General features: G+C 35.9%; 1 protein-coding gene and 1 long non-coding RNA gene across 16 annotated transcripts in view; both read right to left on the bottom strand.

Moving 5' to 3' along the window:
• Positions 1-15,374, bottom strand: part of LOC309626871 — a 186,394-nt gene that overhangs the window by 58,890 nt on the left and 112,130 nt on the right. The window lies entirely within an intron of this gene.
• The window catches only part of RNF111 (ring finger protein 111), an 87,984-nt gene continuing 73,245 nt past the window's right edge, over positions 636-15,374 (bottom strand). For 6 of the 15 annotated variants that reach the window (XM_082388046.1, XM_082388052.1, XM_082388038.1 and 3 more), the window contains 7 exons: positions 14,113-14,461; positions 12,300-12,452; positions 10,872-10,998; positions 7,230-7,322; positions 5,471-5,566; positions 4,315-4,442; positions 636-2,297 (listed from right to left, as the gene is read on the bottom strand). In XM_082388046.1, the coding sequence (XP_082244172.1) occupies positions 2,180-2,297; positions 4,315-4,442; positions 5,471-5,566; positions 7,230-7,322; positions 10,872-10,998; positions 12,300-12,452; positions 14,113-14,461 (1,064 nt within the window). In that variant the 3' untranslated portion in view covers positions 636-2,179. The other 9 variants (XM_082388050.1, XM_082388049.1, XM_082388042.1 and 6 more) reach the window with 6 other exon arrangements.

Genomic DNA, 15,374 nt, shown 5'->3' with positions numbered 1-15,374 from the left:
TCTTGCCACTCCTCCCACAACCCTTCTACAACTGCAGCTTAATCATCTAGTATTCTTTTTTTTGATTTTTAAATTATTATTATAATTTTTTTTTTTTTGGCTGCATTGGGTCTTCGTTGCGGTGCGCGGGCTTCTCACTGAGGTGGCTTCTCTTGTTGCGGAGCATGGGCTCTAGGCACGCGGGCTTCAGTAATTGCAGCACGCGGGCTCAGTAGTTGTGGCTCGTGGGCTCTAGAGCGCAGACTCAGTAGTTGTGGCGCATGGGCTTAGTTGCCCGTTGGCATGTGGGATCTTCCCGGACCAGGGATCGAACCCGTGTCCCCTGCATTGGCAGGCTGATTCTTAACCACTGCACTACCAGGGAAGTCCCTAGTACTCTTTTTAAATGTGTTATTTTATATCCAAATTTCTAAACCATAGTCCATCCTCCATCTCTACACATACTATGTTGAAGCACGCTGATACTGACAATTACTATGGTGTAACATTTACTAATACAAAACAAGGGCAAGTAGCCATAACTGAATGAATACAAACATCAAATTATGCAAATGTCAACTTGAGTGAGATCACTGTTTTGAATTCCAAGATGTTCAGTGTAAACAGTCTTATAAAAATGAATTATGAAACACAAAGACAATAGAAATATAAGTTATTTATTAATCAATCCACTTACAAAGCAGGTGGCTTAATGCAAGCTTATCGACATCTTCACATATGATCCATGGGAACATGTCTTCCACATACAGACAGTGATGTTACTGACTGATGCATTTGCAATCTCGGGCATATTAAGCATATTTAGACAAATAAAATTAGGCTATCCTGTATATGAAAGTATCTTGATAATACACATCCTTAAGTGGATTAAAACTTTCTCCAAAGGAGAAATGTTAGTACATTAACTTAACTTTAATATTCTATATTATGCAGTAAATCTTAACTATAGAAATTAAAATTTTTAAATCAGTGATCGACTCTTGGTAATGTATGAAGTGGGAGTCTAAAACCAGAGCAACAGTAGGTTGACAGTATAATTTGTGCCTCACAGTATCTGCAGATTTACTGTTTTCAAGTTTAAAGAGAAATAAAACAAGAGACATGTAGATTCAGCTGACTTTATTTATCTTTAAACTAATAAAAATCCCTTTAAAAGTGATCCTGGGACCTTTAGAAGTTCTATGAATGCACAGATACCTGCCGATGATTGCAATTCTAAATCCTGACTAAATGTGTTTACAAAAATCAATGTAAGCAGATATCTTTAATATACGTGCTTAGCAGAAGACTGAACAAAATTCTACATGTCTTCTCCAATTTCCCTAAAATTTTGTTAAATCTGCAAGTATGTACAATCCAGCTAATTGAAATTACTATTTAGTGTTCATCAGAGCTGTTTCACAGCAGCAAAAATTGAATCTGGGAAATAAAATTCTAATCGATGTAGGAAAAAGATAAATACAATCAGAACAGCAGTCTAAATGTATGATATCAATATTCAACTCTATCTGCATTGTGCTGAAAGGAAAAGGATACACCAAGAAAATTTCTATTGATCACTCTACTCTGGTGATGTGAATACCACCTGCATCTGATTGAAAATGGTTTGTATTCTGTTCCCAGTATCAAGAATGGTATTTAACTCAGAACTCCATATTGTAAATATACAGCAGCCATTTTGTCCTAATTAAGGAATGTCTTAATACACAATATTATCATTTTCTAGAGGATCTTTATACATTAAACTAAAGTACATGATTGATTAAATTAAACGTTAGTAATGGATAAAAAAAAAAATTCATAATTCTCAAGACCTGGTACTATGTAAAAAACAAAAAGACCACGAAATTCTACTTACTAAAGCAGCTAATCTTGCCTGCAAGTTTAGGGTCACAAGCCCATAATATGTGCAAAGAAATGCAATACAAGGAACCATGCAAAAATACAGTAAAATGATATAGGAAAAATGTCAAATCTAGAAAAAAAAAGCTTTTATAAATACATCAAAATCAACTGTATACATAAACTGTAGGTCTAGCATTAGTTGTACCATATAGCAGAGCCAGCACTCTAAGTTCACGGCTTCCAAATCTGCGCAGGTAAGTCATGCCATCTTTGGTAGACTGCAGTACCAGGAGGGTGGGAATGAGAGGGAGGGTAAGAGTTCTGAAACATGGTGTCAACTTTCACTTGGCAGCTGGGCCTCAATGTCCACTCTGCATATGGGGCACTTCTTATTGGTAATCAACCACTGGTCAACACACACTTGGTGGAAAAGGTGCATACAGGGAAGGCGTCTATTATAGGCAAACAAAACAAAAAGCAAAAATTAATTTTATCACAAGCGTAGTGGCATTTATTTTTAAACAAATGATACATGTAATAATTCAGTAATGTTCTGAAGTTACTAAACATTTTTCTCTTCTGTTAAAAAAAGAACACCCCTCCAAAAAACACCCCTCCGTACTCAAGAGTTACACCTACATTAAATTAATACTCTGGGCAATATAATGTATAAATGACCAAGATAATTAACTGTCACAGGTATGGAATCAAATTATGTAAAATCTCAAGAATTTTAAGAACAACAGTTACATTAGCAATTATTCCAGCTTCACTTCTCTACGTGAGCTGCCAATGCACTGGAGTTGGCAATATGTTTCCTGTAACATAATATTGTAAGTACATTTTTTAATATCAAATCATTGTTTTGTGAAGCACTTTCAAAAAAAATCTCATTTAATTCTCTCTCAAAAACCTTAGAACTGGGGCTTCCCTGGTGGCACAGTGGTTGAGAGTCTGCCTGCCAATGCAGGGGACACGGGTTCGAGCCCTGGTCTGGGAGGACCCCACATGCCGCGGAGCAACTGGGCCCGTGAGCCACAATTGCTGAGCCTGCGCGTCTGGAGCCTGTGCTCCGCAACAGGAGAAGCCGCGATGGTGAGGGGCCCGCGCACCGCGATGAAGAGTGGCCCCCACTTGCCACAACTAGAGAGAGCCCTCGCACAGAAACGAAGACCCAACACAGCCATAAATAAATAAGTAAAATTAAAAAAAAAAGAAAAAACAAACCTTAGAACTTATGTTGTAAATATACAGCAGCCATATCATACTGATTAAGGAATGTCTTAATATGCAATATTATTTTCTGTCTACAGGATCTTTACACATTAAATTTAAGTACCTGATTGATTAAAGGTTAATAATATTGTTTTCATGTTATATTCACTTAATTGTATGCTACTCTTTTAAAAGTAGGTTAAAAAGAGATGTTTACTTTAGTACACTACACTACCAATTAGAAATTGAGAAATAAAGAAATAATATTATGGTAATAAATATTACCCATGCAATAACTGGGTAATGTTAAATCTAAGTGTAACAGTAGGATAAAAGTTACTGACTTAAGTGTCCATTTCAACTTCCACCCCCGTTAAGAGTTGTCATACATTTCAGACTTCCTAATATTTTGTAAAAATAGCTAAAAAGAGGTGTTCCAATTATTCCTTGCACAGTATTGTCAATATTGTAAAAACAATTATCATCCATATTTATAAATCTTTACTGGAAATACAGTGTTCAAATAACCTTATATGTGGTATAGTAGACAACTTTTTATAACATTTTTTCTCTCTCTTAGCCAACTGAAGAAATACGATAAAGTTTTCCGTATAAACTAGGGCAACAAAACTACTATACAGTTTTTATATATGTTATAGAACTTGTTTCATATGGGATTATGTTACATTAGAAAAAAACAGAATAGGAACAAAACAATTAACTTAAGAGATTATAAAAAGAGAAGTCTAAAATTAATATTTGGTTAGCATAATAGCATTTCCTAAATCACAAAGTTGCAAGAAGAAAACAGTCTACAAACTGAGAGGAAATTTTAGAACAAGATTACTTGATAAAAGATGCTGTAAAACAAACTGCATGGAGCTAATATGGATCCCCCTCGTTAAGCTCTGGAGAATACATTAATATATCTGTCTTGGCCTCCAAAGCCTCTCACCTCTCAAATTCTCCTTCCTGGAAGATTTAAAGAAGACAATTTTGACCACAAAATTTCCCTGGCCAAGTCTTGGTGTGGCCCCAAAACAGGTAGTATATTTCCCATCCACACCCCTTTGCTGTTAATACAGAGACTTTAATCTTTTTTATTCTTTCACTGACTATAAGAAGGCAATTCTACATGTCAGAGACCGGTAACAGGGTACGCCAGGAGTAATCTTTATTTGGGTTCTGGTCTACTTTCAAATAAAATCTTGTGCAGTTTTGACAATGGATTTTAGATAATTAGTGTCTAGTTACCTCACATCTTCACCTTCCTCTAAAATAGACAAACAGATAGTACATTTTTCCTCTGTGTCTTCCTCAGTCCCTTCTTCCCCATCTTGTTTGCAGTGCAGTTTCCTCTGTGAGAACCAATCAGTTGTTACCTTATTAGTAGAGATGACATTATTGAACAACTGAGTAAAGTCTGTGTTTATTTGAAAAACAAAACAAAACAAAACCACACATTCACCCACAACTTATTTCCCAGGTAAAACTGTCATGAATTAAAGGATGAATTAAGTGACTATTATCAACTAAGTGTTCTTGTAAGACCCTTAAATGATCAGCATCAAAAGCAAAATGAAAAGTAACAGAAATTCATTAGTTTGAAATTTATCATTTTCAATCCACAATTAGAATACTATGTACTATTTTTGTCCTATCATGAGCACAGCCAAATAAACTTTATTTTACTAATGAATATTTCAAATAACATTCAAAAAATTAATGCTAATTATAGTATTTAGCTTAAACAGTTGAAAGGACTTTAATGGTTATACCTCATTAATACTCTTAGAAAAAGGATGAAAAATACAATGAACAGAAATTTCACACTTTATTAGTCTCTATAGCAAAGAACATTGTCGTCTGTTGAAAGAAATTTATTTAACATGCCTAGTCCATAACTTCTAGATGTAATACTACATAAGGAATATAAGGGTAGAATGTAAGAAATGTAGGTCAATTAAATGTCCATCAAAATAACTGACTAGTTAAATTATGGTACTACTGTGTGATGGAATTCTGTATAAGCGATTAAAAAGAATATGGATCATCTGTAGGTTCTGATATAGGATGAAAAGAAAATGTGCAAAAATGCGTGCATATTATCCCCTTTATTTTTAAAAGTGAAAGAAAAATATATACATATGCATATTATTAAAAATATGTGGAAGAATACCTAAGAAATCTTTAAGCATGATTTTTCTTCTGGGAAGGAAAACTAGGATCAGTAGGGTAACAGACTTCGGAGTATATATTTTCATACTTTCAATTTTTTTAACCATATGCATGTATTGTTTTAATAATAAAAAATGTAGTTGCTAGACTCCACAAACTCAAAGGAAGTCCATAATATTAAATGTTATGCATTTCAATAATAATGTAGATGTTTCATAGAATAAATTCTTACTTTTTTGTATTTATGTGGATATGTACATCTTTCAATTGTCCCCTGGGATGCTCCACGATTGACATTTCCTAGTCTTTCTTCCAAATGAATAAGTTCCTGAAGGTGAAGAATAACTAGTATTAAAAGTCAGGATGATTATTCCTTGAACAGCACTGTCAATACTGTAAAAGCAATAAAGTTCCATATTTATAAACCTGCAATGTAAATAGAGTATTCAAAAAGCCATATATACGGTAAGGCAAATGACTATTTATAATTCTTTTCTCAGCCAACTGAAGTGGTATGGCAAAGTTAGCCTTGCAGACTACCACATGGTACTATGTACGTCAGTAAGCATGTATGCATGCATGTAAAAGATGAAATCATTGTAGTAAAATAGGGAAACAAGTCAAACAATAGTTCTAAGTCCCAATGACTCCAACTTCCAAACCGACATGAAGAAACAAAACTTCACATCAGGGACTTCCCTGGTGGTGCGGTGGTTAAGAATCCGCCTGCCAATGCAGGGGACAGGGGTTCGAGCCCTGGTCCGGGAAGATCCCACATGCTACAGAGCAACTAAGCCTGTGTGCCGCAACTACTGAAGCCCGTGTGCCCTAGAGCCCGTGCTCCGCAACGAAGAGTAACCCCCGCTCGCCGCAACTAGAGAAAGCCCGCGCGCTGCAACGAAGACCCAACGCAGCCAAAAATAAATAAATTTTTAAAAAAACAAAAAACTTTACATCATATTCAAATGACTTGTTCTTCCTGAAAATTCACACAAGAAGATATTTAGCGAAAAACTGAATTACTTGGGTTTCTTTTTCTACAGCAATGTTTCTCTAAAAATTAAGCTTAGTCAAAAAGCATTAGGCAGCGATTGCAGTAGGAAAATATTAGAAAAACCTAAATGATTTTCTAGGAGAATGGTTAAATTATATTCATCCACACAGTAGAATATCAGAGCTATCGAAAACAATGAATTGGTCCAAAAAATGATAGTACTGATTTCCCAGATATATTGCAAAGGGTAGATTTATATAAAAAATGTTACTGCTCAATTCTTATGTACTACAAACATCACATGGGTTCAATAAAGCACGTAAGTCTACTGCATTTATTTAAAAAAAAAAAGCATTGGGCTTCCCTGGTGGCGCAGTGGTTGAGAATCTGCCTGCCAATGCAGGGGACACGGGTTCAAGCCCTGGTTTGTGAAGTTCCCACATGCCACAGAGCAACTAGGCCCGTGAGCCACAATTACTGAGCCTGCGCGTCTGGAGCCTGTGCTCCGCAACAAGAGAGGCCGCGATAGCGAGAGGCCTGCGCACCGCGATGAAGAGTGGCCCCCGCTCGCCGCAACTGGAGAAAGCCCTCGCACAGAAACGAAGACTCAACGCAACCAAAAATAAAAATAAATAAATCAAACTATTCCCTTTAAAAAAAAAAAAAAAAGCATTAAGGTTTTTCTCCCACATTTAATAGTATGGTTCTTTATCTGATATTTATATTAACTCAATAAATTTCTACATTCTTCTGTATTAGATATTTTCATTTACTCTTCTTCAAATACTTGGGTAACTTCTGACACTAAAATTAATATCACTTATAAACCTTTCTATAATAATCCCTAGAAGCAATATCAGAAATTCAGGTATTTTACTGCTTTCTGATCCCCAGCCACTGCAGCAATCCTATACAGTTGTAAATATTAATATTACATATATTCTCTCTCTGCATTACGGATACTGTGGCAAATATCTTCATTAATTTTATTACATACCTCAAAATTGCCCCTGAAAGGACCTCTGAATGATGTTCCATCCAAGCCTGATGAAATGTAACGAATGTGAGGATAGCCTGCCATGTCAGGAACCTATTTTAGCAGAAGAGATAGGCTAAATCAATTAAGAATAGGCTCAAGTTTTGCTGCTACCATTGAATAATTCAGACACTCAATTCTCTCCATCCAGCTTCTCACAAAAATCAACGTCAATAAGTATATATAGCTGAAAAAAGCATTCTGTTAACAGGTTCCTCTTCAAAAATGATCTCTTTTATAATAACTCAAACCGTCATCAGAAGGAAAAAAAAAAAAGGAAACAGCAGTTCCATGAGATAACAATTCTCTTCTACTTGATTTATTTTCCACAAAGAATCTTAAGTAGAAAATACTCAAACCTAAGAATGATGTTCTTAGTAGCCTAAACGTATAAAGGCTAAAATTTTATAAGATCTGATCAATTTCAGAGAGCTTTATTGAACAGTATTAAGAAACAGAAATGCACAAAATTTTCCAACAAAACTTAACTTCAACATAAAAGTTTTACTTCCCTTCCTCTAACTCCCAAATAGCCAAAGGTACCCTTGGCTCCTTTTCTGGTTTGGCTCTGTTAGTGAAAGTTTTAACAGTGTTTTCTAATTTTTTTGTTAGGCATAGTCAATCCTCATTATTCATGGATCTCTTTTTTGTGAACTCACCTACTTGAGAGAATTTATTTGTAACTCCAAAATCAATAGTCATGCTCTCACAGTCATTCATGGACCTGCACAGAGCAGCAAAAAATCTGAGTTGCCCAATACGTGTTCCCAGCTGAGGAAGAAGACCCTGCCTAGTTGTTTCAGCTCTTACACTATAAACAAGTGTCTTTTTTGCAGTCTACCTAGTGCGATGTTTGTCACATTTTTGTGCTATTTATAGATCATTTTATTGTTTAAAATGGCTCCCAAACAAAATGCTTAATTGCTGGCTAGTGTTCCTAAGTGCAAGAAGGTTGTGATGTGCTTTATGCAGAAAATATGTGTAGATAAGCTTCATTCAGGCATGAGTTATGGTGTTGTTGGCCATGAGATCAATATTAATGAATCAACAGTATATGTCAAATAAGGTGTCTCTAAACAGAAAAACACATTAAAACAAGGTGATGCATTGATTGGTTGTTACGACTAGAAGCTTGCAATAACCTAGGGCTGTATTTACCCTTAGGAATAATATTGGGTTGGCCAAAAAGTTCGTTTGGGTTTTTCCATATGATGTTACAGAAAACCCCGAACGAACTTTTTGGCCACACCAACAGTTCAATATCTGCTTAGTCAGCGTTCACAGCAAACCTACACAACATAACTACCATGAATAACGAGAGTTGACCGTAGTGTTAGGAAACGGAGATACTGAGACAGAGCACCATTCTTCCATTTTTATAAATAAATCTCCAAAATTATTTTTTAATCAGCTTCGCTGAATCACAACATACTTCTAGCAGGTTTTACAGCTTTAAAGGACAATTCACACATGGAAAAGAATTTAAAATAAGCAATAACTTTTACCCTTCAAATAGCCTAGTATTTAAATATCTGCAATTTTCCTCATAATCAAGATCAATAGTACCCAGCTTTAAGCAGATAATCTAACTTCCTACACATCTCCAAGGAAAATGAAAAAAATCAGAAAGGAACGCCTGCCTTCCAAATTACTTAAACCTGCACTTCTCCTGTAACCCTCCCTAGCCTCCTTTCTCTAGCTTTTAGGGATAAGCTTCCTCTTTCTCCTACTCAAAGGTAAGCTCTATCACCTGCTCCCCTCTCCTCCTATTCCCCAACCCTGGGTCATCCTTAATTAACTGTTACCCACCCCTTTCCTCGACATCTTCAAACAAGTCCTCCCTAATGTTAATGTTGTTCTGTCTTAAACCTAAAATTACCTTCAAGTTTCTCCAAACCTAAATTACCTCTCTAATCCTGGAACAAATGCCAACCCTACTTCCCACTTTCCCTTCACAGCCAAGTTTATAAAGCAAGTAGTTTACATTCACAGTCTCCACATTTTTTAACCTTCCTTACTGTAGTCTAAGAGGCACCCCATCTCCATCCCTCACCACTACTGAAATCACTCTGACAAAAGCCGCCAATAACTACTCCCATGCCAAATGCATTCAACATTTTTCAAACTTTACTTTTTTGTGATGAAACGCTACTGACCATATTATTTTGACATAATTCTAACTTTATTTCTCCTCAACTTCTCTAGCCAATTCTTGGAATTCTTTGTTTGAAGTACAGTATTATCATTTAAATATAGTATTATTATTCTCCAAGGTTTTTTTTCAATCTCTTGTCAGTCTGACAAATTAGATTAGATTAGATTTTCCTGGAAATCTAATCCTCTTCCATGGATTCATGGAATATGACAGATATGTGACACATATATATTGTACACTGACAGATCACAACCCATCTTTAACTCAGATACCAGTTTATTGTTTGGAGATCCAGACCATAAACCTAACTTCCTACTGGACATCCCACCTTGATACACATATTATCTCAGATTCAATATGTCCAAAACCTAACTCACCTAACCCCTTCCCTAAACCCTCATCTAATATTCTCCAACTTAGTGAATGGCAACACCATATACCTAATAACCAAAGCTAGAAATCTGGGAGTCATCCTAAATATTACTCAAATGTATCCCATCATTTTTATGTCAACTACCACTGCCCTTGTTCAGGCATTCACCAACTTTTATCTCTTCTACTATAATGTCCTAACCAGTATCCTTCTCCCATCATGAAATCTATTTTACACACAACTAAAGAGGTGGTCTATTTAACTACAACCTGATTAAATCACTCTAACAACATAAATATGATCAAGACATTCCCCTTTCAATGGTTCCTGAGTCCTAGTTTCTTAGCAGAGCAGATATTTCATTGCTGAATGACCCTCACCCCTAAGATCTAGAAATACCAACTTACTTGGATTTCCTTGTGCTTATGCTATTTGAAAGCTCTTTACATGCTGTAGCCACTGTAAGAGTACCATTCTCAATTCTTCCAAAGCCTGCTTAGAAGTTGCATGTATAATAAAGTTTCTTGGCAACCTTCTCTGCAGTGCCTCTACCCCTACAAGACAAAACTACTCACTGCTCTGTACCACACAATATATGTATTATGTGAAGAGCAAACTCAATTTTTTGTGGAATTTGTTCTTTAGAACTCAAAATGGATCGACAAAATCTGAATCTGTTCAAATCAGATACAGAGAATTAATACAGTCCTTCTGCAGATCAGAAAATAAAGTATGAATGCATTACAACAGACCCATTACCACTTACAACAAAATAAATCACATGTCCTAGGGAGAGTGGATCAAGATTGTCATCTTCATACAAAAGAAAAAAATGTGTCATTTTTTACATTGCGAAGAGTATATTTTACAATGCAAATACAAACACATGTTTTAATATATCTAATACCTTCTTATGGCACAGTTTCAATCTAATAATAATAATTCTCAACTTCTACTGAAACACCTATTAACAACTAATACATTAAAAATATTTCCAATAAAATATTTAATTTAGAAAAGGAAGAATAGTTTTTGAAGGCAACTATGTCAGAATTTTGAAATGTTCCTATTTTACCATTAAAGGAAGAGCTCCTAATTGCAAGTGATGAAGTCGAGGTGGTGCATGGTAATGGGCCAAGTGAGGATGCAATGCTCCAGGTGTATAAGTAGCTGCAGTCACTCCAGCTTCAATTCCCAGTTCCCTGACAAGAGAGGAGAACAGTTTATATTTTAGACATCCTTACAGTGTCTTTATTATCAACAGAAATGGGGGATTATGTTTACATTTTTGTTTTTTGTTTTTATTTATTTATTTATGGCTGTGTTGGGTCTTCGTTTCTGTGCAAGGGCTTTCTCCAGTTGCGGCAAGCGGGGGCCACTCTTCATCGCGGTGCGCGGGCCTCTCACTATCGCGGCCTCTCTTGTTGCGGAGCACAGGCTCCACACGCGCAGGCTCAGTAGTTGTGGCTCACGGGCCCAGTTGCTCCGCGGCATGTGGGATCTTCCCAGACCAGGGCTCGAACCTGTGTCCCCTGCATTGGCAGGCAGATTCTCAAGCACTGTGCCACCAGGGAAGCCCTATGTTTACATTTTTAAAAGTAATCTGAAGATTCTTATCTTACTTAGCTGAGAAAAAAAGATAATTTAGCCCAAAGGATATAACTAATAATTTCAAATTCATTTTAGGAGTTAAAATTCGAAGATCCAATTTTGTGAGCATGAGGAGCAACGCATTTGTATTCAGTTTCATATCTCACAAAGGAAGGAAATATAATGGACGGCCCCTGAGGTTCCTTCCAATCTAGAAGTCTGATTCTTCCTGAGGAGCGTATAGAATAGAGGTTACTTTTTTGGTTTATATGAATGTGCTCCCAGGTCTTCCGTTTGTTGGACAGTGCCTCTGGATTGTTGGCATCAAGGACAATTACCTTGTAAAGCAAGGGTAAACAAAATTTTAGAAAGAGTAAAATTTGGTAAATGCCAAATCTTCATTTATTCATTCTCATTTTATGTTTTGTCTCAAAAGTCACTGTGGATCAAGATCTCAATGACTGCCTACAGACAACAGATCCAGAAAGAAAATGACCGCAAATCTGCTTCCATTTCTCTAGGAAAGAACACAAGCCTAGAGGATGCTGGCTGGATTTCCCCTGTCAACAGCAGTGGTTAAGGGTGGTACAGCAAATGTGAGTACAAAGGTGGGGGGTGGTGGATAAAGAAGTTATGAAAAGTTTAGGGAGTTAACTTTTGACGGTAGATCCCTGAAAAACAACAACAACAAAAAAGCTCTACTCCTGTTTGACACGCTCCCTGCCCCAGAACTCAAGCTGCTACTCTTTCCTCTCCAGGTCTCTTAGGACTCACCCAGAGACAGTGCTTCACAGATAAACTGGAATTCAGTTTCTCCACACTACCCTTCTCTAAGCATTCCACTACAAAGTATCTCTTCCAGGTTTCCACCAGGAGAAACTGAGCATAGCTTTGAAATAAACAAGATACTGACCAGGCAGATCTCTCTGGAGCCTGTCGAGGATGTGAGGACATAGTCTGAGGCACATGAATATGATGCCCATGACCATAGTTTGGGTGCATCCTATGTGGATGGGGTGGGGGGCGTTCATGTGCCCGCCTGGAAACACAGAACACAAAAAGACCACTGGAAATAATTGAATAATTGGTTATTTCTTAGTGTAGAAAAAATAATATCATATTAACATTATAAACATCTACAGATTAGTCTTGAAATTAATTCTATAAATTATAAAAACATAATATAAAATAATTTAATGATTAATAATAAATCAAGAAACCATAATCCCACAAATTCTCACTGCTCATTTATTACAATGCCTCCAATCCGAGTATCACCCAAGGAAAAAGGCAGTTTTAACATTATCTTGCATAACTGCTTTACAGCAAATATTTTAAATAGAATAATAGGAACTAAATGAAAATAAAATTTTAAAAATTAATACTCCAGCATATGCTACAGGCACAAAAAAGTTATTTTATATAAACATATAAAGCAGAAAAATGGAAACTATTTTATTTTGCTTCACCTTTATACTGTAATAACATTCATCCATTTTAATGGATAAAACTTCTAAGAAAAAAATTTTAACCTTGTGCATTTTTTTCAAACACATGCAAATACATGTCAACACATCCAGGGCACTGACATTACCTCCATTCACACTTTATTTGTCATCCCAGCTTATTATATTTTCTCTTTCTAGTCTAAAGTCTGTCAAATTTACAAATGCAAATGGTCATAAAGTTCTAAACAAATGGCACTTAAGAAAAAACAGTTCCAGGGATTCATTTTTTATAGTCTAATTCTTACTATTAGTTCCAAACACATTTACAGATTTTGCATGTTTAATCTTAATTTTCTAGATACTGGAAGATATGAATATGAAAATTGGCAACTTTCTATATAAAGGGTCACTATATTAGAATGGCAGAAACAGCCGGAGATTCTGAATATAACCTTAAATTATATAACTAAAGAAAGAAGTTACAGATTATTGATTAGATCAAGAGTTTTGCAAACATTCTGGAAGGGCCAAATAGTTAATCTTGTTTGCTCTACAGGCTACAAGGTCTCTGTTGCAACTACTCAACACAGTTTCTGTAGTGTGAAAGCTACAGACAATACATAGATGAACAAGTGCAGCTGTTTTCAGGCAAACCTTTATATACCAAAACAGGCAGGCAGAATTAGACCAACAAAGTACGCTGCCCTAAATTAGACTATCAGATCCTGAATTTTCCAAAGAAAACAAAAAGTTCAATCATAGTCTTTTCATAATATTTGGGGAATATCTTAATATTTAAATTTATAAATAAACTAAGTAAGACTAGTTTTTCAATGTCAGCTGTTGAAAACTTCTACTAATACCCTTCTTCCCTCTGGTTGGTAACATAAAATAAATCAAATTCAATCTTTAATAACTTTACATCTTGTTACTCAGGATCACCAATTTTAACATTAATCTTTAGTATGGACTACGGAAGAAACAAACAAGAGATTAGTTTGCAAAAATAAATGACCTTGGGTTATATCCTGAAAGGGCTTTGATTTTATTAAATAACCTGATACAGATTTTTTTTGTCAGCACCTACAACTCAGGATAAGACGGAGGAACATTCTGGTTAGTAAAGAATTAATTTCCCAGTGAATTGAGGATTAAGTTACATCACTATTAATTGAGGATAGCTACATCACTTCTAAAGACTTTACAGGTTTAAAGACCAATGGAAATAGAAGGTGAAAGAATAAGATGTGATTATTCTTTTAAAAACATAAAACATACGTTGGATGCTGCATCATTCTCCTTCTTTGAACTTCCATCCTCTGCATCACTTCATGAGGATGCAGTCTCTGTGCTGTAGGTGCTGTGGCTGGAATATGGTGTGAAATTGGCTGGTGTGTGGGAGGAAGATGCTGAGGGACTGGTGCAGCGGTACTGGCTAAATGCGTTGGAGGTGGAGGTGCCACGGGGTGAGATGTTGCATGAGAAGATATTTGAGAATGGAAAGCATGTACAGGATGAGGGATAACATAATCCACTTGAGGCGGAGGCTGAGTCTGAGGAGGAGGGTTTCCGTGAGAGTGGGGGCAGGCAGAGGTTTGATGATGAAGTGGTCTTGTCAAAGAAGCATCTGTAAGAAAAGCACAGGCACCATAGAGTTGAGCACATATTGGCATAATACATTCCTATTGTATTTTACAGACATATTAGCACATATTTAATTTTTATGAATACTTTATCAATGCTTGAGTCTACTTAGTCCTGTTTGGCATCTTGCTTTCTTCTTTGAGTAATCATAGGTATCTTCTCATGTCAATATATATAGCTTTACTTCATTCACAGCTTCACAGCATTCCACTATAGGAATGCGCCAAAATTTATTGAAGAAATCGCCACTGATAAAAACTGGAAGCAATCCAAAGCTTCAATAAACATCTGTATGATTCCCCTTGTGCTCTTTCATACATGCATGTACACGAGTGTGTACACGCATGCATGTGCACACGCACACACACACACACACACACACACTGCTCACAGAGAGTTTCTGTAGCATAAATTCCTATAAGCAGTTCTGAGTCTGAGAGAAAAATTTAAATTCAGATACTGGTTGACAAAACACCCTTCCCAAAGTTTACATAATTAATTACCATCAGCAGTACATGAGAGTTCCTGCCTAATTACACTATCACTAAATTTTTTAAATGCTAACCAGAAAAAAATTATGTATTTATTTACCACTTAACATTTCTTCCCAGAATTATCTATTCATATTCTTAGCCTATTATTCACCTTTTTCTTGTTGTTTATAAGTATTCCTTGTATACATGCAAGCTTTGCCATAATAAGGTAGTATAAACATTTTTCCAAATTGTCTCCTATCAATTTTACTCTGCCATACTCAAGTATTTTGCTTTTGTATAATCAAATGTATAAATTATATACTTATAAATACATAAATCTTGTTTTCCTTTGTCATTTACTGGTTATAGAGCACTACAGAGAGGAAAGCAACTTGCGAGTCCTAGGCACAACTGCAAACA

This window comes from Balaenoptera borealis (assembly GCF_965194805.1).
Source record: "Balaenoptera borealis genome assembly, chromosome: 3".
Taxonomy (NCBI): domain Eukaryota; kingdom Metazoa; phylum Chordata; class Mammalia; order Artiodactyla; family Balaenopteridae; genus Balaenoptera; species Balaenoptera borealis.
This window is presented reverse-complemented; position numbering and strand designations above follow the sequence as displayed.